General features: G+C 40.7%; 1 protein-coding gene across 2 annotated transcripts in view; it reads left to right on the top strand.

Annotated features, from left to right (window-relative positions):
* The window catches only part of LOC138730572 (cohesin subunit SA-2-like), a 66,358-nt gene that overhangs the window by 1,073 nt on the left and 41,574 nt on the right, over nt 1-23,711 (top strand). For both annotated transcript variants that reach the window (XM_069875872.1, XM_069875865.1), the window contains exons 2-10: nt 3,568-3,652; nt 4,285-4,431; nt 5,871-5,967; nt 6,987-7,063; nt 13,888-13,959; nt 15,997-16,201; nt 17,241-17,392; nt 18,681-18,754; nt 19,193-19,316. In XM_069875872.1, the coding sequence (XP_069731973.1) occupies nt 3,568-3,652; nt 4,285-4,431; nt 5,871-5,967; nt 6,987-7,063; nt 13,888-13,959; nt 15,997-16,201; nt 17,241-17,392; nt 18,681-18,754; nt 19,193-19,316 (1,033 nt within the window). The remainder of the gene's footprint in view (nt 1-3,567; nt 3,653-4,284; nt 4,432-5,870; nt 5,968-6,986; nt 7,064-13,887; nt 13,960-15,996; nt 16,202-17,240; nt 17,393-18,680; nt 18,755-19,192; nt 19,317-23,711) is intronic.

The raw sequence follows: 23,711 nt of genomic DNA, 5'->3' as shown, positions 1-23,711 counted from the left end.
TCATCTGAACCCAACTTCTTAGTTTCAGAAGCGTCAGAAAGGCACCTGGCTGTTGTTTATCTGAACTTCTTATTTTCCTTCTAAAAGATGAAGCAGTTGTATTGAAATGTATAGTTTTAAAGATCTACAGGTAGGATTCTTCCAGGAACTTAAGATTTATTGTTCTTTTCACACAGCTAAAGCAATATGCTATCTCTGTTTTGAAGAGGTAGCTTTCTTTTTAAGTGTGAGTCACTAAATCTGCTCCAAATGTTTATTAAAGTGAGAAAACCAACCCCAAAAGTTCTCACAATGATACTGTGTTTGAATACTGGATGAAGTGCTTTGCTTCCTACTTCACCTGTCTGTTGTCTCATCTGTAACACTTCAAGTGCTGGTAAAAGGACCGTCTTGTGGCAGCAATGAGGCAGGAATGAGTCTGTGATCTATATATAACAGGGTGTAAAGGTGAAAATTAGGATGAGATAGGAAAGGAATTCTGCCTATGCTTTCCTACTGATTGCTGATGGAAGCAAAGTAAACTCCTGAGAACCAGCGCATGAGACAGTGAATTTAGATGTGCAAAGATGCTTGGTATGGTGGAGCAAGGAAAGGAGAGGGGAGGAAGAAAACAGTGTAGTTCAAAACTTGTCAAGCCTGCTGATGCAGTCATATAGTTAAAAAGATGTTAAATGAAGTTATGTAATAGGGATGGATGCAGAAGTGATCATGTCATCCTCAACTACATACAGTGGCTTCTATTTTGCTCAAGAGGATAAGAAGATGTCTTAATTATTTTTACAGTTTCTTTAACAAAAACTTAGTTGTGCAAATAAAAACTCCATTAAAAGATCTTATTTAATCTCAAAGGAGTTTCATGGGGTTCAGTTTCTAGGCTCTAGTCCCTGCAAATGTTTAAGTACCTGCGTTAGGAATAACCTTTCTGGAAACATTGGTGTTAAAAGGAAGTTAAAAAAAAAGAAGAAAGGAGAAATATGAGTATTGATAGTATCTGGATTTAAAAAAACTCTACTTTTGTGTAGATTGTCTGTTGCAGGGCAGTGCTCTCTGTGGCATTCCTGTGTGCTGTGGGGCACTAACAACCAAAACAATTAAGAAACTAAATGGCTTTAGTTCCATTTGTTGAATGTTTAAGGCAGATATTTAGTTCATATGTGAAAGTTAGAGTAACTGATTTAATCACAGAGATATTGTTTTATGTGGTGGTGTTAGAACAGCAAGAGGAAGCTGTAGCTCAGTTGTCATCTCATTTTTGCAGGTTTTGCTGAGCTTTGATAAATGTGCTGTTGCATATACTGGGCATTCATTTACTTTGTTGAGGCCCTTTTACTACAGGTACATTTTGCATGGCATGAACCGACAACAGAAGTAGCACAGAGCCTGTAGATACCATCTGTAGTGCCATCATCCTTCAGGATGTTCTTGGGAAAGAGAAGCATGAGTTAAAACTTCAAAGAAGTATATTTGGGACAGAGATATTGAAAGCTGTACATGATCAGACAAGTACTTGACTGAACTGTCCTGTGGCAGTTCTGATTTTTTCATTACTTAAATGTTTTAATTCAACTTGGATTCAATTATAGTTGCTGTAATCAAATAAAATATATTTTCATTATGAGATGGAATAAGTTGCTAAAAAGTACATGCAAACAATTTGGGAAAATTGAGAGTGTATTGAGCATTGTGTTGAGGTATAAAGCAGAAACAGGTAACACACATTACCATGATGTTGACTGGCATCCGCGTTGTAGTTCTAGTGAAACAGTGCAAGTAAGAACATGTTAGTCCAGCCCCATAATGTTGCATTCTGCTTTGAAATGAAGAGTGAAAGTGTTTAATCACATAGGACGGGCATCTCCTTGACAAACAGGTTTGCATTGGTTTTGTTTATTTGTGGTCTGTAGAAGAATTTGGGAAGAGCTAACTAGCATCAGGAAAGCAATATATATTGCAATCTCTTGCTGCAACCAGGAAGTCTCCGCTGGTGCTTGAGGTATTTAATCTCTGTGGCTTACAATTCTGAATCGGAGAAAACGTTTGAAGATGCTTGCGAATTATTGCTTATAGTGTGCTGACTCAGTTGTGAACTCTAGTTTATCTCTTTTCTATATCGTGCAGAAATCCAAACAACTGATGTAAGGATTGATTCATCCTGAAATATTTTCTTGGCTGCCACCTGTCAAACACTGTGGCACGTTTTGAACTTTTCACTGACAAGATGTCCATTAAATTTAACTTTCATGGGACTTTTCCCTCTAGGGAAGTAGTAAAGTAGCATAATTGTATTTAGAAATTTAATGTATTTTTATAGAATTTTGTATTTATATAGAATTTTTATAGGAGTCTTTGGAAGACCTCTTCTACAACACTTATGGTGAAGTGTCTCAGTAGATTCAAAAAGTAAAGAGAGATGTGTTTAAATAAAAACGTCTGTCTGCTCTCACTCATAAAATAACATCAGGACCTCAGTCCTGCAGCTGATGCTCTTCAGTCTCAGGATTTGCTTAGCAGGGGCAATGTCCGAAACATTCTTGGGAAGAGCATGCAACAGTGCTTATCTGATACTGATAAACCTGACTGGACTTGAGCTACCTCTGCATCCATAGCACAGTTAATTTTCTATCTGAGTTAGCCAGCCCTGGATATTGGAGAGCTAACTGTATCTGACAGTGTAATACACGTTTTTTCTTTATAAAGTGGTCACTTGTGTTAGTACGCTCACTTGTTTCACCAGTATCATGGAAATGAAAGTAACTGTACACAATATGTAACATACACAATATGTATTTTGCTTTCGTGCCTTCTTATAGTATGAGTCAGACTTTTTTTTTGTCCTGGCCAACATAGTTTAAAATGAGGCCACAGCAGCCAGCTACCAGTGCTGGATTTGCTGCCCAAGTGGGATCCAGCTTGTCTGCTCAAATATGACCTTTGGTGAAGCATATTGTTAACATTGGGAATATGAAAAGCGGAGTGATTTCATTGCAGATAATCATATGGCTTCAGATCTCCCAGAAGATGCATCTTTATTTATGAAATTATTCCTCCATTGTATTAGCAGTGACCTGCAAATGAAAACTCTTGTGTGTCTTTTTTCTCCAGTGTGCTTTATAGACAAAGTGAAACAATTTCTTCCTCTCATTTTAAATTGTAGACACATCAAATGTTATTACCTTGTTTTGTCTAGAGGGCCCACAAAGTGAACGCATACTTGCGTTACTGATTCATGGTGCAAAGCTTTTAAGTCAACAAAGGCTCCCTTAAGTCAACATCAGCTTTCTGTTTCCTTTACTTACTTTCTACTTCCTTGATATCTGTGGTACTTTTGCTAATTTTTCTAATTATCTCTGTATCTTACAGGAAAGCAAATAGTTTGAAGAAGGCTCCAAATTTCTATTGTACTTTTAAAGTTTGGTTTTTAGTAACAAAATGGCGCAACTTCCAGGCTATTCATTAAACCTATTAAAATACATATGTATGCTTTTATTTTCTTTTGTTGTTTGTGCTGAAGCATGTGGTTCTGTGTTCTCACTGCTAACCCCTTCAACATGTTTGTTAATGCTTCAGAGAGAATGCCGTCTGTGATGAGACTGCGCCTGGCTCTGCTGTGCAGAACGGCACCTGTGTGAGAAATGGCAACCTGAAAACACCTGTAAGTTGATTTTTAACTTTTTTTTTTATTATGGTATTTATTTTCTGTCTGAATCAGTTGTTACAAAATTGAGTGTTACATAAAACAATCACAATTCAGTGCATCTAAAATCTAGTCACTGGATACAGCTTGACTCCCGAATTCCATTGACATCAGAACCTCGATGCTGGCTTTTGAAGAGACAGTTCATTTCAGTGTGTGTTCTTCCATAGCTGTGCATTGTGTGTGGCTGATGCTAATTTCCAGGTTGTGTGTTTACTCTGTGAGTGAAAAGATGTGGAAGTGATTCTGTGCTTGCTGTCTCTTCTTCAGAAATTACAGCTGTCACTGAAAAATGCTTTCTGGGTAGCACAGATCTGTTCTGAAGTTTCTTTACTGTTACACCTTCCTATGCTTATGACTCACTGTTGAGAAAAAATTCAGACTGGTAAATCCTTTCTTTCTTCCCCTTCTCGTGTGATCATGTTTGATAAGGCTTTAGCAGTGTCCTTGAAGCTTAAATGTTAGCACGCTGGGGAAATCACTACGGTGAGGGTAAACCAAACTCTTTATTGGGGTATAATTTATGGATCTGTGAATGGCTGTTATGTGTTGCTTTCTTTCCTGTGATTTCTTTGCTTGATTAATTTCAGAGAGAGAAACGGAAGGTCAGAGAACAGTGTGAAAACATAAGAAGAAATTCTTCCAGTAGCAGAAGAGTGAGCCAGCTGCAGAATGGCGAAGTGATTGAGGCAGTTACGTTGTTTGAAGTGGTTAGCATGGGGAAGCGGGCCATGCAGGTATTTCTAGCACTGAATTCTGAGAGGAATCGGTGGAGGGAAGATGGATTAACAGTGGTCATTTTGGTTATTTATAGACTGGAAAATTGAAATTTTGTTCCGCTGTGGCATAGGTAGGGAAGAAACATGTTTGATTGGAAAACTGTTTTGAGCATGGCATTTGAAAAGAACGCATCTTCAGGAAATCAGTGAAAAAGTAGCTGTCAGATATTTAAAAATAGGGGAGCAAATACTTCCCTAAACGAGTCTTCTAATGTTTGAATATATGAAAAAAAATTATTAAAAAAAATATAAAAAAAGGTTCATCAGTAGAGTGTTTTGGTTGTTCAGGATTCTGAAAATCAGGCCTTTTTCTTTCTAGGAGCTTGCCTTTTGGTATTTTTCTATCAACTCTATTCCAATGCAGTGTGACAACAGTTTGCATAGTAGTCAGGTTCTCTGTGCATGTATATAGTTAAGCAGTTTTCTTCAGTGTGAGGTAGCTCACCTCCCCACACTGTGTGTGAATACGTGTACGTTAAGTTTGTGTATGTGTATGGAGGATTAAAATCAGAGCCCTAAGTATTTTATACAGGGTTATATGTAGGTCTCCAGTATGTAGTATGTGTGTGCACAAATGGAAAGTACATTTATATTTTGGATCAGAGATCTTAGTTTTTCCAAGATGTTTGTATGGATGGGCTTTTGCCACGCTACAGCTGTGTTAACTTCAGTAGAGCTCCCTGAAGAGCTCAGCTTCTGCTGTGCAAAGCGTGATGTGAAGGGCTTGGAAAGGCAGCAGCTTTAGTCTAGGCTGCTGCTGCTAGAATTCGTTAGACCTCTGTGGCTCTATGGGTGGATTGAAGCCCGAATGGCTTGTCGCAGCAGGCCTGTATCACATACAGGCTGTAGGCTGTACTGCCCTAGAAATGAAATTTGGAGTTGACTTCTAGCTTAAGTGTAATATGTGAACTATTTCAGCCTACTCCACAAGCTGCATGCTAGAAAGAGGGGAACTCCCAGGGACAATTGCTATTATTAATTTAATATTAATTATTAGATGGTGCAGAGTTTCAAGGTGTTTTTTATTTTCAAGGTGTTTTTTATTTTCAAAAAATGACACTGTTACCTCAGTGCTGGCAAGAGAACAATGTTTTCTTTCCTGTATATTAAATATCTTAAAGCTGTGGTTAATTTCCCTGTTAACAGGGAGCAAAGGATCTGCGAATGGCAGCATTGCCTAGGGCAGAACTTGTGAATGAACAGTTCAAGACATAATTTTCCCCAGAAAAATGCATGTCCTATTAGAAATGGAACAAAATGGTGTGGAGTTTATTCTCATTTCTATAATTTAATGGAGATGGAGCAATGTTAGTTTGTGTCTTAATCATAGATGTCTTTAGTAGAATGCAGCATGCTGTGTTCAGATCCTGACTAACGAGTTCCTTTATCTGTTCTAGTCTGTAGTAGATGACTGGGTTGAAGCTTATAAACAAGACAGGAACGTGGCACTTCTAGATCTGATCAACTTCTTCATTCAATGCTCAGGCTGTCAAGGTAATTTACCCTCTTAGTTGCCCTTACCATCGTCTGCGGGCAAGAGCAGTCTGAATTGTGCTTTCTAAAATGGAATTTTTCTCTCTGGTGAATCATGTACTTGTAATCTGTGCTGTTCGTTAAGACAAACTCCAGATGGGCAGGACTAATAGCAAAGGATGTTGCTGGTTAAATTCTTTGGCTCTGACCTTATAGCCTGCCAACTCTTGGAGTTGTACTTGAGCATGGTTTGCAAGGTCATGTTTGTGAATTGGCATGTCACATCGCTTTGCAGAATTCTCATGCAGGGAATGTAGTTTTGATGACCTTTCTAATTAACATCCAGTGTTTCAGTTGCCATTTGTTTTGTAGTTTCCTACTATCTTTTGTGTTGCTTATATCTTTGTTTGAAAATAAACAGCTAGGAAATTAAGCTCCCTGCTTTGGTGGCTAGAAGAGCAATCTCTTGCCTCTCTTGCGGTTACTTTTACCAAAGGGTTGTGATGCTGTCCATTTCTTAACATACACTGAGGCATAGTGACTTCTTGGGACAGTCTGCTAGCAAAATGCTTCAGGATGGCAAGTAAGAGTTTTAAGAAGACTATTCTGCTAGTTTAAAACTTCTGAGTGTGTTTAAGCAGCTAGAATGTGCCTCTTACACTTCTGTTTTTTTTCCAGGCCTTTTGACTAACGTGTCCTCCCTTCTGGAAAATGTTTTGGAGTCTTTGATTAGCAGTGGGCAAAACTTTAGCAAATCCTTAAAGCAAATGAATGGACAGAGAAAACAGCCATGTCAGACAGCATAGAGCAGATCTCTCTAACATGAATTTTGGTTTCATTCATCAGTATTTTCAACGAGATCTGAATTTATATATCTCACCATATATATGTGTTGCCTGTACCAGTGTACACAGAGATAAAACAGAGTCCCCCTTTCCTGGTGTTTCTAAATTTAAAATAGAGTCCTTACTGTGGTTTGGACTTCATTAATGTAACAACAGTTATCTGTAATTCTTCTTTTTAAAACGTTACTTTTCTAGGCATGGTAACAGCAGAGATGTTTCAAAGTTTACATGAGAAGGATGTCATGCGAAAAATGACAGAGACCTTTGATGAGGTAGGCACAGATTTGAGTTTGCATGCCTTTTATATATAAATGGACTCTACCTTAATAGCTGACTTGGACAGGGTTCTTGCTGCTTATCAGAAGCTGTGTCCCGTTTCCTTAATTTAAGAAAATAATCCTAATTTTCACAAGAGAAATTTGTTGTTGTAATGCATTGCAGCAGCTAAACAGTTCATTTGGTATGTGGTTGACAGGGCCTTTTAAAAATACTATCCTCAATTACTAATAAGCTAATTAAAAGATATTTTTAGCTGATATTTTTATTTGTATGTTTTCCTTCTGTTTTACTGACCATGAATTTTTACAACTCTATTATGTCATATGAAAGGATAAAAATGCATTTTTGATTCTTAGGTAATTGTTGAAACAATAATGAAAAACTAATTTTTTTTTGGATTGTTGAGAAAAACGCATAGCTTTACAATACTGTTTCTCTAGAGTTTGATTGCTCCTTGGCTAATTATGCCAACATAAAATTTTCTGCAACATGCTTACAGTTGCTTCTGTGCTTCTCTTTTTTTTTTTTCCTGTATTTTCCACCTCTGAATTGACTTGTCAAGCAGCAGCCATCAGCCTTGCTATAACTGAGCATCTCTCAAAGACCAGCTGCTGTAGAAATTCCCACAGAGGATGAATTTGCCAACATGGTTTTCTTCATTTTAGAAGTGTAGCGGCACTTGGGCTAATTTTTGATGGAAGTGATCTGATATATGTCTGGCCACATGAATTACTAATGTGGCAATTAATTCCCAACTAAATTAGCCCTGAATAGCACTCTGGAAGGTGCTCTGGTGGTTACAAAGATGTGATTATTGCTGTCACGAGCCTGGGTGTGTTATTGCTCTATAACCTTTTTGCCTGTCCTTATGGGCAAAAAGGAAGGTTCCATGGTTGCCTTAGAAGCTGTATTCTGCATGCTATGAAAACAAAGTAACTTTGTTTTTGGGACTGTATTTTGACATGCTGCTCTAGCGAAACGTTTCACTGGTAGAAAAAAAAGGATGCAAAGAACAAAAAGGGCTTCTACAGGTATGTCAGGCAGGAAAGGAAGGTCATAGAAAGCATACTCCCCCTGGTGAATATGACTGGCAAACTGATAACAATGGATGAGGAGAAGACTGAGATATTCAACTTTTTTGCCTTAGTCTTCACTGGCAGTCTCTCTTCCCACACCTCTCAAGTGGATGGACTACAAGGTGGGGACTAGGGGAGCAATGTACCTCCTATTGTAAGAGGAGATCAGGTTCATGACCACGTGAGGAACCTGAACATACCTGAGTCTGTGGGACCTGATGAGATGCATCCCAGAGTCCTGAGGGAATTGGCTAATGTAGTTGTCAAGTCACTCTACGTGACATTTGAAGACTCACGGCAGTCAGGTGGAGTCCCTGGTGACTGGAAAAAGGGAAATGTGAGAGAGCTGGGGTTGTTCAGCCTGGAGAAAAGGCTCCAGGGAGACCTTATTGTGCCTATCTGTACTTGAAAGGGGCTTACAAGATATATGGGGACGGCATTTTTAGCAGGGCCTGATGCAATAGGACTAAGGGTAATGGTTTTAAACTAAAAGAGGGGAGATTCTGACTAGATATAAGTAAGAAATTTTTTTTGCTGGGGGTGGTGAAACACTGGAGCAGGTTGCCTAGAGAAGCGGTGGAAGCCCCATCACTTGGAAACATTCGAGGTCAGGTTGGATGGCGCTCTGAGCAACTTGATTAAGTTGAGGTTGTCCCTGCTCAATGCAGGGAGGTTGGACTGGATGACACTTAAAGGTGCCTTCCAATGCAAACCATTCTATGATTCTATGAAAATACTAAGTGATAACCCCTGTGTTGTACACACTGTCTCTCTTGGTTTTTTTATCTTTTTTCTTTAATTCTGCTTCTGGTGAATTCTGAAATTATCTTTGTTTGTTTTTAGATAAACTGACTCTAAAAAACCTCCTACAATTATTTATACAGAACTAAATATTTTTAAAGACTATCTGTAAGCTCGTTTAATTTAATCTTGATATGTTATGACTTGTATTAAGCCAACATTAAATGGAAGAAAAAGTCTGAAGCAACTATTTTTATGTTAGCCATGGTCATTAGGTGATTGAAAAAATTCTTGAGGATTCAACCAATTTCTTTTAAAGCATACCTATGATAAGAGCAAGAGCAAAATAGTTTATTTTAAAGTGAGTTGTTTCCTCTGTATTTGTTTCTTTTTGCATTTAGTTCTTTTTCATAAGTAAGATAGAAACATAACTTATTAAGTTAGCTGAGAAGCAGTGCTCTGTAAGACTACAGCAATTTTAAAAATATTATCATTTGTTTTCAACAAATAGTAGTGGAAGTAATAATGAGTGTGGAGAATATTACTAGGTATCTGAGTATCTCGTCTTGCCTTTTGATTTATATTGATTATTTCTAGCTTTCAGAGGACTGGAAAATTAAAGTTGTTTTTTTTTTGTAGTTCTTCATTCTTGATGATTTTGGTGATTTAATCATTACTTTACTGTTCAATTAATTGCAACACCACATCCATGTACTAATGCTTCCTCCCAAAAAGTCTCACTAGTGTTAGTGGGAAACATTAGCGGAGTTGAGTCTTGCAGGAAATGTGAAGGACAACAAGAAAAAATTCTACAAATATATCAACAGTGAAAGGAAAGCCAAAGAAAACATGGTCTCACTGTTGAATGAGGCCAAGGCCCTGGTGACGAAGGACACAGAAGAGCCTGAGGTACTCAATGTCTTCTTTGCCTCTGTCTTTGCTGATAAGACTGGCTTTCAGAAATACCAAGTCCCTGAGACCAGAGGGAAAGTCTGGAGCAAAGACTACTTACCCTCTGTGGAACAGGATCAGATTAGAGAACACTTCTTTAAATGGACTGAACATATAGGGCTACATGATCTGACAGAATGTACCCAGGAGTGCCAAGAGAGCTGGCTGATGTCATTGCAAGGTCCCTTTTGATTATCTTTGAAGGGTTGTGATGACTGGGAGAGATCCTTGAAGACTCAACAAAAGCAAATGTCACCCCTGTTTTCAAGAAGATCGAGAAGGAGGATCTGAGGAACTTGGGCTGGTCAGCCACACCTTGATCCCTCTGAGGGTGATGAAGCAGCTAATTCTGGAAAGAATGTCCAAACACATGAAGCCCAAGAAGGTGATCAGGAGTAGTCAGCATGGATTTAAGAAGAGTAGATTTTGCTTAATCAACCTGATAGTTTAATATAACAAAGTAAATAGCCTGGTGGATGTGGAGGGAGAAGCAGGTGTGTTGTTTATTTCCTTAAGACTTTGTTATCTCCTGTAACAGTCACATAGACAAGCTCGTGAAATGTGAGTTAGTTACGTGGACAGTGAGGTAGGTTGAAAACTGTCTAAACAACCAGGCCCACAGGATTGTGATCAGTGGCACAAAGTCCAGTTGGAGGCTAGTCACTAGTGGTGTGCCCCAGGAACTGAAATCTGAGCTGATACTGTTGTGGTTTGAGCTAAAGCAGAATCAGTTTCCTGACTTCAGCTAAGTCTCACCTAAGTAACTGCATTTTCTGAAAGGTAAATGCATTTTTTTCAGACAGTGTTTCTGTCTAGAAGTGATAACAATGGGCATTGGTGTGCAGGAAAGCCAGTGCTTATACTTATTCCTGTAGTAACCAAGGCTGTCCTTGAGCTGGTGGAATGTCCTAAGTCAAAGAGGCAAAAAAGGTCGCACCTTCAGGGAAGGGAGGACAGGACAGATGACCTCAAACTGACCAACAGAGTATTCCTTCCCATGTATGTCATAGTCTGTATAAAACTGAGAGATCACAAGGGTCTCACTATCTTCTTCTGTGATGGGCGATGTCCAATGAGGCCCTCATCTGTCTGCTTGCCCCTGATGCATTTCGGAATCCGGTTCCTAAGCCCAGCTCCGTCCTAGCCTTGGACTTCCCCTCCAGTTTGTTCTGCAGCATTTGTGGTGATGTATAGTCATCAGGGTTGGGGGCACTATTTCATGTATTTGTATGTATTTTATTTTTTAATTATTATTGTTTTCATTATTATTACTTCATTAAAGCTGTATTTTTAGTTTCCAACCTGCAAGGATTTTTCTCCTCTCATTTCCCTTTCCCCTTTCCCTGGGGGCATGGGGAGTGGGAATTGGGACCCCAAGCGCTCAGTTTTAGCTGACAAAATTGGCCAGATCAAGGCTAAACTGTGACGACTGTTTAACGTCTTTAATAACAACCTGGGCAATAGGGTAGAGTACTCAGCAAAAACATGATTCAAAACTGGGTGTATATGCTAGACCAGATGGCTGTTCTGCTGTTCAGAGGGACCTCATGAAATCCTGCAAGAACCTAGGGAGGAATAACCATATCATAGAATCACCAGGTTGGAAGAGACCCACAGGATCATCGAGTCCAACCATTCCTATCAAACACTAAACCATGCCCCTTAGCACCTCGTCCACCCGTGCCTTAAACACCTCCAGGGAAGGTGACATATGCAGCACTACACACTGGGGGCTGGCTGGCTGGCTGGAAAGCAGCTTTGCAGAGCAGGGTCTCAGTGTCCTTGTGGGTGACAAGATGAGCACAAGCCATCAATGCACTCTAGCAGTAAAGATGACCGACAACCTCCTTGGCTGCATTAGGCAGAGCATTGCCAGCAGGTCATGGGAACTGATCCTTCCTATCAACTCATAGTAGTGAGACCACCTCTGGGAGTGCTGAGTCAAGTTCTTGGCTTTCCACAACAAGAGAAATGGATTTACTGGAATGAGTCCAATGAAGGGCCACAGACATGATTTTTCTTGTGAAGAGAGGCTGAGAGAGTTGAGCCTGCTCAGTCTGGAAAGAAGGTGCCTCGGAGGGATCTCATCCATGTGTTAAAATACCCAGTGGGACAGAGTGAGGAAGACGAAGCCATATTCTACTCGGTGGTATCCAGTGAGACAGTAAGCACAAAGCCAAGCCAAGATGGCCAGTGGGCACAAACTGAACTATATGAAATTTTACCTGAACACAAGAAAACATGTTTAACATGAGGGTCATCAAAACAGTGGAACAGGTTGCTCTGAGAGGTTGTGGAGTCTCCATCGGTGAAGACAGTACAAAGCTGACAGTGTACATGGTGTCATCTGACACTGGGGTGACAGATTCTTGTAAGAATCCTTGGCAGAATGGCGATGGCACTAATTCCAGTTACAATTAAAGCTTTATTTTCTTAGTGGGATATTATGACTTGTATGGCACAGGATTTTTACAAGCAGAATCAATATAGTAGTATAATACAGAATTTAAAATACAACTCACTTATGTGATTACGTGAATATAAATTAAGGCAGAATTTGTGGTACAATTTAATTTATAATTCCTCATCGCTTGGATTGGATCCTCTGCAGATTGGGTCAAATCTTAATACGTGGTTTGTTGTATTAATATGACATTCATCATCTAGACTTGAAAATCATATGAAAGAATGTTAGTCACTCACTTCTCAGAGGAAGCAGATGATGGTGGAGGTGGCAGCAGCTCCCATCCAAGTTCCCCACTTAGGCCTTGCAACCACTTGATTTTATGGACATTGCTCTAGGTGCTGTGGCGCTTCCCTGTTCTGTGGTGGGAGTCATAACCACTACCAGGCTGGCTGGGCTCCTGGGACCTTCAAGGCCAGTAAGGAAGAGCATAATCAGCCTGGCGCCCAGAAACCTTGAGGCCAGTAGGGAGAGGAAAAAGAAATCTGGTTTGTTTGTCTACTTGATTCACAGGACATTCAGAGCCTGATAATGAGGGAAAGGGAATGAATATGTGACTCACTTGGTGACAAAGAATGGCTGCTTGCTTGTTAAAATGGTGTTATGCTAACCATATTACCAGGGGTTGGGAGCAGGGGGTACCAGTCAGACACAATGCTGGGCAGCCAGCTCTGTCTGATCCTGCTTGAGGAGGTGGGGTTGGATTAGATAATCTCAGAGAGTCCCTCCCATTTTCAATCTTTCTGTGCTTCTGTGAAAACTTTTACTGGCACTGGAAGCAGAGAATGGCTTTAACATAGTTGTTGAGACATATATTTCCTTTTCATGGGGCATGGTATTCCTCAGTGGAGAGAGACTTGTCTTTTTGTTTTCCCTCTTTCTTAAACTATTTTTTTTTTCTCTTCAGCTTTTCTTCCTTTATGTGGCATTTTATTTCTTGCAGTTCTCTTATTTCCTTCTCTCTTCCATTTTGTTGCTGAAGTGTTTAGCAATGGAAGAGTTTGATGCATAACTGTATAGCCAGATGGGGACAGAAATACTTCTGGTGCTTCACTGAGTGTAATAAAGAACTGTAGATTTCATGCCTTTTGTCTTGGAATAAGTGCAGAGTTGAGGAAACATCTCTGAATCAAGTCACACTAGTGCTGACAACATTTCTTTATAAAAGATCGGAATGGTTTTCTAGAGTTTCGTTGTTTTACAGCAACAAGTCATGAATTGTTGAACACAGATAAGAGACTTGCTCAGAGCTGTAGCTTAGAATTGATAATGAGGATTATACCCTGTATATGTTTTGCTTATAAATGTTAGAAGGAAGTTGTCTTTTACTTATAGCAAGAAAACTCAGGTTTTATATTGAGGTGTGTTTGCCTTCTATCATTGCTTGTAAATAACAAATACAGAAATGAGAAGGAATTAATTTTTTTTTTAATGAATAGGATTGTACGAGCCACCTGTAAAACAAATTGTCTTAAGTTTTAGCAGTCTTTTAAATAAGATGCATGATTTACGATGCTTTAGTCTTTATGAATTAACTGTGCTGTTTCATTGAAAAGCTTTTAAAATTTTGTCTTGGGCCTTACAGGAAACCGGGTTGCAGTACAAGAAATTCATGGCCTATCCTTGGATCCTGACAGTTACTTGGCCGGTGGACATGGTAGGACTCTAATGATTCTCTGCAGCTGTAGCGTAGCATTTTCTGTGGCTGTATTTCCTGTTTCCAGTGTAGGTGAACACATCAGAACTAGTCATCTTAACCTGTGTTAGTGAATGGGGATAATGCACTTGTGGGGTCTGCTCCATCTGGTCTGTTGTAGACCTCTGGTTCGGATGAACACACTCATGCATTTGAAGTGCCTATTTCTTGCTGTTGCTATCAAAGGGTCATCAGCATTTTGAACAGACTGGTATACGCCAAATTGCGGTGGTGTTGGAGAGTGTTCCCCATCCCTTACAGCAAGCTCTATACACATGCACGCGCCCATGCACTCCTACACGCACACACGTGTATGCACACATAGGACAGGCAGACAGATTTGTTCAAAGACTGGTTTTATCAAAACATTCTCTTGCAAACATAAATGTTGGGAAGAATCTTTTGAGAATAGAAACAGCTTTTCTTAATGCCTCTTCCCATACAACACTTGTAGCATTGTGGGGAATTGATCTTAACTCCTTATTAGTGCTTCATTTTGACTTTCCTCTCTTTCCATAGGCTCTGTATGAAAGAAAGAATAATTTCCAGGATCAGTCAGAGCAGGGGCCTCAGCTGAGTGATTTGAATAGTTCTCTGGAAGAATCTGTTTTAAGTACCAAGTCTGACTTGGTTTCTGGAATTGCTTCTGTCTGCTGGTTACGGAGGGAATCTAAGGGAATCCCAGGTTAGGTGTCTCAGTTTAGGTGGTGGGCCCATTGTGCTCTCTATATATTTACAGTATACATGTTGCCATTAAACAGTATCCGAGTATGCTGAACACAGACAGTAACAATGCTCTGTTAGGCTCTGAACTGACTCTTACAACCTGACCAGGAACACATCTCACATTCTCAGTGTGCTTTGGGTTGTGGACATCCCGGAGATCAGTCTGTGTTTGCATTTGTTTTTCAAGAAAGCGGTGGATCCTGTCCTTTGGAAACAAAGCTGCAAGAGAAGAGCATGAAGTACACTTTATAAGTACATGAGGTTATTCTGAGTGTGAAGTTGCATGTTTGAGTATGTCTGAGAAGGTGTTTGACCAAATAGTGAAGGACCAGCTGAGTAATTGTCTGCCTTCAGGAGGAAGTTTTCTATAGTGAGTGAAGTTTTGAAGTTCCCTGGCTACATTCACAACTGGAAACTTATCAAGATGCAAATTCATATTCAGAGCCATTCCTGGGATCTGTGAGGGGCAGGTGAAATAAATGTTCACAGTGCCTGAGATTGCCATCAACAAAGTCTTCCCAGTGTGCTCTTCACATGAGGTGCACCATTTTGTGTGAGAAGTCATTTGAACTGCCCTCTGTCTGCTTTCTTCCTGGCAGTATCAACTGTATTGGGAACAGTCTTGTGGTTTCATTGTAGTTTGCTTTTTGCCTAATGTGAAACGTATTGCCTACTGTTTCTGTGGAGGTTTTCAGAGACCTAAGTGCTGGTGGTGTAGGTGAATGACTCTCTGTTTGTCATTAAGCTGTAGCGTGATAAACTCCTTAAGCTGGAAGTGCCGTTGAGGAAAAGTCAATCCTGCTCACACCACCTTTGGTTGTTTTCACTTTTCAGTCACTTTAGTTTCCTGCTGAGTTTTACCACGCACTTGCAGGAACAGGAAGGACAGGGAAGTGGGGAAACGCTACTACCTGTGAGGAAGCAGAAAGGGCCGAAGTGCTCATGGTTTATGCCAGTGAATGTTATTTATGGTGCTGTGGCTTCACGTGCCCTCTCCTGCTTGTCTGTTCACAGCTAGCTTGCAGACATTGCTTTCAGATATGACCTTCCATGACGACATAGCTTGAATGAAAATAATTTGTCTCTGTGCTTGCTTGTAACCGAGTTGCATGTCCGTACTCTGGAATAATAATCATGAAAAATATTATGGGGAGGCTGAGGTGAAGCTAACTGTCAGCACAACTCTCTGTGATATTCAGTAGGAGAGATGTAAATGATGTGTGAAACCAAAACTAATTAGCATATTTTCTCTTGAATTTCTTTCTTGTGTAGGACAATGAAGACTACCCACTGATCAGAACAGGACCCTATTGGAAGAAGTTCAAGGCCAATTTCTGTGAATTTATCGCAGTGCTTGTCCAACAGTGCCAGTGCAGCATCCTGTATGATAGCTACTTGATGGACACTGTCATCTCGTTGCTCACAGGCTTAGCAGACTCCATGGTCAGAGCATTTAGACACACAAGCACTTTGGCAGGTAAAATAACTCACAGAGTTGCTGTAAATCATGTTTTGTTGATTTGTGTACAAACAAAGTTGCTCAAAATTGAAAAGCTCTCTTTACTGGAGCAGTTATTCTCTTATGCATGACAGTGCCTTCTTCCTAACAGATGTTACTGTAATATAAAGTTTGTTTCCATGTGTATCTGAATGGAATTTGGATGCTTTAGATATGATATGTCTAGCCTAATTTTTTCTTTCTAAAGGTATTTTTTTTAATGCCTAACGTGACTAACTTTAGAATTATGCAGTGTTCTGAATAGTTATTTTTCAATAACTGATTTTTTCACATTTTGTTGTTTTCCTACCTCCACTAATTTACAAGACGAGGTTGCATTAAATGTTTTACCTAAAAAAGCTTCCTTTGGAGAGCTGCTATTCTTGTGATACCTGTGCTAAAAAGAACATTGCTTGTCACCCATTTTTATTTCATGCAGTATGATCATAATAAAGCTACTACTTCCTCCCTGCCCAGTTCTTTACTGAACACGTAGAGTATAATTTATTCTCAATCATGGTGTTTGCTTTGAAGGCTTAAAAACCCCACTTGAAATCTATGCAGACCATCTAGTGATCCTTAGAGACACATGAATTGTTGTCAATGTGAGTAAAATATTAAGATTTCCTGTCTTTATGGACCAGCTTCACTGTTTTGTGGTTTTTTTTATTATTTATTACTGAAAATCACTAGTTGCACAGCTCTAGATTCTTCTGCAGGAAAATCAAAATTACATGAACTAAGAAGGGAGTTGCCCAGTAAATTACTTCTCTGACTAGAACTCTGGCCAAAAGTTGTAAATCAACAGTGATATCACTAAATTTTCCTTTTTGGTCATTGTCTGCCTTTAAAGTAAACGCTGTATTTTAAAACAAATTGCTGTAATCTAGTGGTGTTCATATTTTGGACAATAAACTGGGTTTGGCTAACCATATCCTTTTTATGGTGAAGTGGTGAATATATCAATGCTACATATGTCTGAGCTAAGCTAAATATGTTTGGTTTGTTTCCTTTTTAGCAATGAAACTTCTGACAGCAGTTGTAAGTGTGCATTTGAACCTTGATGTCAACAAGCACAATGCTCAAAGACTATATGAAGTGGAAAAGAAGAGGATAAGTGGCAAGAGGACCAGTTACAGACTTGAACAGCTAGAGAGGAAAAGGAAAGAGGTTAGGCAGGTGTTTTGCATGGGATATATGTGAAAAAAAGAGGGGTTGCTGACAGCTTGCTTTTGGTCACTGCAGTTCTTTGAGGTTCATGTGTTTATCTAAGGCATGGTGCAGAGCAGTTCTGGCTGGCTAGATTAAGTGGGACAAAAATGACTGAGATAGTAACTGCCCTGTCTACTGTTAACTTGTGATGTCTGTCTTACTAACTGCTTTTCTAAAGTGCCAGCATTAGCCCTTGATCTCTACACAAATACGGATTTACACGTACATGGAATTGCATCAGTAGCTCTGGTGTTGTGGGAGTGCAGGTTTTGCATACCTTTATACAAATTACAAGCCAAAAATCATAGTTCCTGAACTGAATGTCAATGAATGAAAAAAGGACACAGGATAACTGTAACCTCTGTATAAGTGATGCATTGGAAAAATCGTAACTGCAGGGGAGACCTGTATCTCTCTTGCTGTTCAGCTTCTGTCATTTCTTCCCTGCTCAGCCAGGCAGCTCCTTATCAACTCCCAGAGACAGGCCTGTAACTGTAAGAAGCAATTCTGGCTTGAGGGTGGAGGTGATGATGTGTGAACATCAAGTGTAATTCCTTCTCTCCTGACCTTATAATCAGTTACCTCTGTTCTGCGCTTTGGTGTCCATGGACTTCTCTGTTTACAGAAACTACCCCTGTTTTTGTGGGAAGAAGTCCTTAGGTGGCACAGGGGTTTTTAGTGTCATTGTAAGTCTGATGTTATTGGAAAAACAGAGGAAATGTGTGTTGGGGAAGATAAACCAAACTTGTCACCCTTCCTGATGCTGTTGATGAGAAAATGTTTTTATTAAGTGACCTTGGTAGCCAGAAGTTCAGAACTAGATTTTCAGGGCTTAGTTAAAATACAGGCTCGCTGTGGAGTAGGTGCATTTTGAAAATTGCCTTGTCTGCCTTTCTTCCATCTGTGTTCAAGTGCATAAAAAGAGAATTTGGACCTATATGTGAAGACTGCTTAATAGTTGTGCTGTATCTTCAGTGTATTGATTGATCAAAGCTTACTGTATTGCAGAAGTACCTTTTTGTCCAGGGTAGCAGTTGGTATCTGATAAACCTTTCGTCAGGATATAGCTACAAAAAGGCCAATTGCTCATGTAGATACAGACCAGTTATTTTATGTTGGTACCATGTGCAGGTGCTGACAGTTTGCACCACAAGCTGTAGTAGCACTGCAAATGCACTAACACAAATTTTACATGTGTAGAGAATTGTGGGGCCGATATTAACTGTCAGTTCTCTTTGTATTTCAGTATGAGCATAAGCTTCTAGATATACAGAACATGATGAATGCTATTTTCAAAGGGACGTTTCTAACTCGTTACCGGTAAGAATAAAAATAAAGCTGTGTTGGGTATGTTCATTCCCAAGAAACTCCTGCTTATGTTGTCCAGATACCAGAATCAAGTTGAACATCCTGGAGGCACTGGTAGTGTCAAGGGAAGCATAGCTGTTGTAGTTATTGTAGTTACTGTAAAGTAGTGATTGTAAAGAATTTGGAATACAAAAGGACCTCTCTTAGCTGTGTTTATTAAGTTCATCTTATTGGCTATAGAGCAGGGCACTTGTGATTGAAAAGATAGCAGAATTACAGAATAATTATTGCGTGAAATATTTGTAGCTGAACGGAACATTAATATAATTATATTTGTAGTATTTTGGATTATACGTGCTTCTGCAATTCCAAAAGAATATTGCAAATACTATAATTAATACATATTAGGCATTTTTGATGTATTAATATTACAATTTTATAATTTCACAGTGATGTCATCCCTGAGATCAGAGCAACTTGCATTGAAGAAATTTGTAACTGGATTAAAACATATCCAGATGCTTTTTTAAATGATAGCTACTTGAAATACATTGGGTGGATGCTGTATGATAAGGTGAGTTTTCATTTTTCTGCAGGGGACAGTAGGCGGGATCTTTTATTTTTTTTTCTAAAGAATCCTCATGTTTAAATTCTTGAGAGTAGAGATTGTGTTCATACAAAACAGAAATTACTTTCTTCCCCATTTCAGGTTTTATTTTTAAAGCCCTTGCAGCACTAAAAAACAGAGAACGTTTTTTCCAGTTCTGTAGCAGTGTGCGTCCCCATGTGAGCAGTTATTGTAGAATCACAGAACGGTTTTGGTTGGAAAAGACCTTTAAGGTCATTGAGTCCAACCATCGATCCAGCTTTGCTAAGTCTGCCACTAGGCCATGTCCCCAAGTACAACATCTACTTGTCTTTTAAACTCCTCCAGTGATGGTGATTCAACCACCTCCCTGGTCAGCCTGTTCCAATGCTTGACAACCCTTTCAGTAAAGAAACTCCTCCTGATATCCAACTGAAATTGCATTTAATCTCTAGATCAATGCCTCTCGTTCTCGTGGGAGACTTCAATCTGCCTGATATCTGCTGGGAGTACAATAGAGCAGAAGGGAAGCAGTCTAGGAGGTTCCTGGAGTGCGTGGAAGACAACTTCCTCGCACAGCTGGTGAATGAACCAACAAGGGAGGCTGCCCTCCTGGACCTGCTGTTTGTGAACAGAGAAGGCCTTGTGGGGGATGTGGCAGTAGGTGGATGCCTAGGACAAAGTGATCATGAGATGATAGGGTTTTCTGTTCTAGGTGAAGTGAAGAGGGTGGTTAGTAGGACGGTAGCATTAAATTTCCAGAGGGCAGACTTTGATCTCTTCAGAAGGCTGGTTGGCAAAGTCTCATGGGAGACAGTACTCAAGGGCAAGGGAGCCCACGAGGGCTGGGAGCTCTTCAAAAAGGAAGTCCTAGCAGCTCAGGAGAAAGCCATCCCCATGTTCCGGAAAAAAAGCCGGCAGGGGAGAAAGCCAGCTTGGTTGAATAGAGAGATCTTGAGTGATATCAAGAAGAAGAGAAATGTTTATGGGCTCTGGAAGAGGGGACAGGCCTCTTGGGTGGACTACAGGAGGGAAGTGAGATTGTGTAGGGAAAAAATCAGAAGGGCTAAGGCTCAGCTAGAAATCAGATTGGCCAAGTCTGTGAAAGATAACAAAAAATCTTTCTACAAATATATAAATAATAAAAGGAGGACTAGGGAGACCATACAGTCCCTATTGGACGCAGAAGGAACAACAGTGACAGGGGATGAGGAAAAGGCTGAGGTACTTAATGCCTTCTTTGCCTCAGTCTTTAGTTGTAAGGAGGGTCGTTCTGTCTGTGTACTAACCCAGGAGCTAGAGGAGCAAAATGAGGCTCCCATAATCCAAGAGGAGGTGGTCAGAGCCTTGCTAGCCCGACTAGACACCCACAAGTCTATGGGGCCGGATGGGATTCACCCAAGGGTATTGAAGGAGCTGGCGGATGTGCTGGCCAAACCCTTTTCCATCATCTTCCAACAGTCCTGGAAGACTGGGGAAGTCCCACTGGACTGGAGGCTGGCTGATGTTGTGCCCATCTACAAGAAGGGTCGCAGGGAGGATCCAGGGAACTACAGGCCTGTCAGTCTGACCTCAGTGCCAGGGAAAGTCATGGAGCAGGTGATCTTGAGTGCTATCATGAAGCACATGCAAGAGAACCGGGTGATCAGGCCCAGTCAACATGGGTTCACAAAAGGCAGGTCTTGCCAAACTAACCTGATCGCCTTCTATGACAAAGTGACTCGGCTGCTGCATGAGGGAAAGGCTGTGGATGTGGTCTTCCTGGACTTCAGTAAAGCCTTTGACACAGTTTCTCACAGCATTCTGCTTGAGAAACTGTCAGCCTCTGGCCTGGACAGGCGCACACTCTCCTGGGTGGAAAACTGGTTGGATGGCCGGGCCCAGAGAGTGGTGGGAAACGGTGTGAAATCCAGCTGGAGGCCAGTGACAAGTGGGGTTCCCCAGGGCTCAGTGCTGGGTCCAGCCCTGTTCAATGTCTTTATCAATGACCTGGATGAAGGCATTGAGTGCACCCTTAGCAAGTTTGCGGACGACACTAAGCTGGGTGGAAGTGTTGATCTGCTGGAGGGTAGGGAGGCTCTGCAAAGGGTTCTGAACAGGCTGGACCGCTGGGCAGAGTCCAATGGGATGAGGTTTAACAAGGCCAAATGCCGGGTCCTGCACTTGGGGCACAACAACCCTGTGCAGTGCTACAGACTAGGAGAAGTCTGTCTAGAAAGCTGCCTGGAGGAGAGGGACCTGGGCGTGTTGGTTGACAGCCGACTGAACATGAGGCAGCAGTGTGCCCAGGTGGCCAAGAAGGCCAATGGCATCTTGGCTTGTATCAGAAACGGTGTGACCAGCAGGTCCAGGGAGGTTATTCTCCCTCTGTACTCGGCACTGGTGAGACCGCTCCTCAAGTACTGTGTTCAGTTCTGGGCCCCTCACCACAAGAAGGATGTTGAGGCTCTGGAACGAGTCCAGAGAAGAGCAACAAAGCTGGTGAAGGGGCTGGAGAGCAGGTCTTATGAGGAGCAGCTGAGAGAGCTGGGGTTGTTTAGCCTGGAGAAGAGGAGGCTGAGGGGAGACCTCATTGCTCTCTACAACTACCTGAAAGGAGGTTGTGGAGAGGAGGGTGCTGGCCTCTTCTCCCAAGTGACAGGGGACAGGACGAGAGGGAATGGCCTCAAGCTCCGCCAGGGGAGGTTTAGGCTGGACATTAGGAAAAAATTCTTCACAGAAAGGGTCATTGGGCACTGGCAGAGGCTGCCCAGGGAGGTGGTTGATTCACCTTCCCTGGAGGTGTTTAAGGGACGGGTGGACGAGGTGCTAAGGGGCATGTTTTAGTGTTTGATAGGAATGGTTGGACTCGATGATCTGGTGGGTCTCTTCCAGCCTGGTTATTCTATGATTCTATGATTTCTCATTTGGAATTATATGGATATAGAAAAATATTTACAGAAACTCTAATCATTCCCAAAGGGTTTTCTCTTTGTCCTTACAGTAAGTTTGCTTTTTTCTTTTTCAGTAAAGGCACATAAAGAAAACACTAACTCAAAAGTGTGCATTTTGTCGTGCTTCTAAAATGGATGAGAGATTTTAGGGAGATAGGAGTACCTATTGTGAATGGGTAATTAACAAAATTGGCACACTGTACTTCTGCAGGCCACCTTTAAAAGTGTGTATAAGTTCTCTGTAAATACTGAAAAGTCCCATTTTGTGTCAGCTTTAGGTAGTTCATGTTCCGTGAATACATTTGTAGTTCACCACAAAGCCAGGAGGGGGAGCACAAAGCCTCTTGCGTCCCTCTTTTGTGCCATTACTGTAAAGGTAGTATTTAGATTTTTAGAGCAACAAATCTATCAAGAACTGTCATCTTTTCCTGCATAAATTTTATCTGATCAGAATATCTTTTTAGTATGTGTTCAGTTGGGAGAATTCTCTATAGAAAAAGTCATTTTTGAAGATGATGTGTCTTCATTCCCAGTGCTGTACAGTGAAAATTAACAGCTGGTGTCTCTGATTAATGCACATAGCTCATCCAGTGTCATTTACTGGGACCTGGAAATCGTTGTTTTTCTAAGGCTTATTATCTGAAAGCAATGCAGATGCAAGCAAAGTGAGAAAAAGTGAGACGTTCACATCTGGTTGAGGCCTCGTAGTGTGGCACTACTGGTGGTTGCAGTCTCGGCTGTGCTTTATGATTTGCAGCCACTGTTAAATTGCCTGATTCCAAAATGAGAGCAGGGCATTTTTGGCAGTAACAGGGGCAGCAGTGCTTTTATGCATATCTGAATGTTATTTCCCACTACTCCTCTTTAATAAGCATTTCCATCCCATCTTGTTGGGGGTGGGTGGCGAGAAACTGATATCTCCCAGAGCCAATTTTCTTTTAGAATATAATGTAGAGAAGTTTGCCAAATAATTTAGGCCCCAGAATGGAACAACCACGAAAGTATTCTAACGGTGGGAGAAAACCTGGCTAGGATCATCTACAGTTCTGTAAACAGATTAAGTTCAGTCATTTGGAAGGCTCTGAAGTGGAGAGGGGAGGGGGAAGCAAGTACAAAATTAACATTTTGTCTTCAGTGTCTTGTATTTGAATATAATTATTCTTTCTTCCCCATGAAATACCATTTTGCCATAATACCCTGATATAAAATGTTATATTTTTATGTGAAAAACTATTTGCTCGGTGCAAGAAGACGCTCCAAATTTAGTGGTCGTATGATCAGTATTGCATATTAGGATCTCTTTGGCCCAGGAAGAGTTATGGAACAGTGCTAAAAAGATATGTTTTCGAGTAGTTTATGTTCGTCTGCTAGAAATAATTTAACTTTTTGTTTTTGAAGACCAAGCAACAGTTGATGCTAAATCTCACAGCTGTGTGAAGTTGAACAACAT

The sequence above is a fragment of the Phaenicophaeus curvirostris genome, chromosome 1, assembly GCF_032191515.1.
Source record: "Phaenicophaeus curvirostris isolate KB17595 chromosome 1, BPBGC_Pcur_1.0, whole genome shotgun sequence".
NCBI classification, from domain to species: Eukaryota; Metazoa; Chordata; class Aves; order Cuculiformes; family Cuculidae; genus Phaenicophaeus; species Phaenicophaeus curvirostris.
The sequence above is the reverse complement of the archived record's forward strand: the minus strand, read 5'-3'. Positions and strand labels throughout refer to the sequence as shown.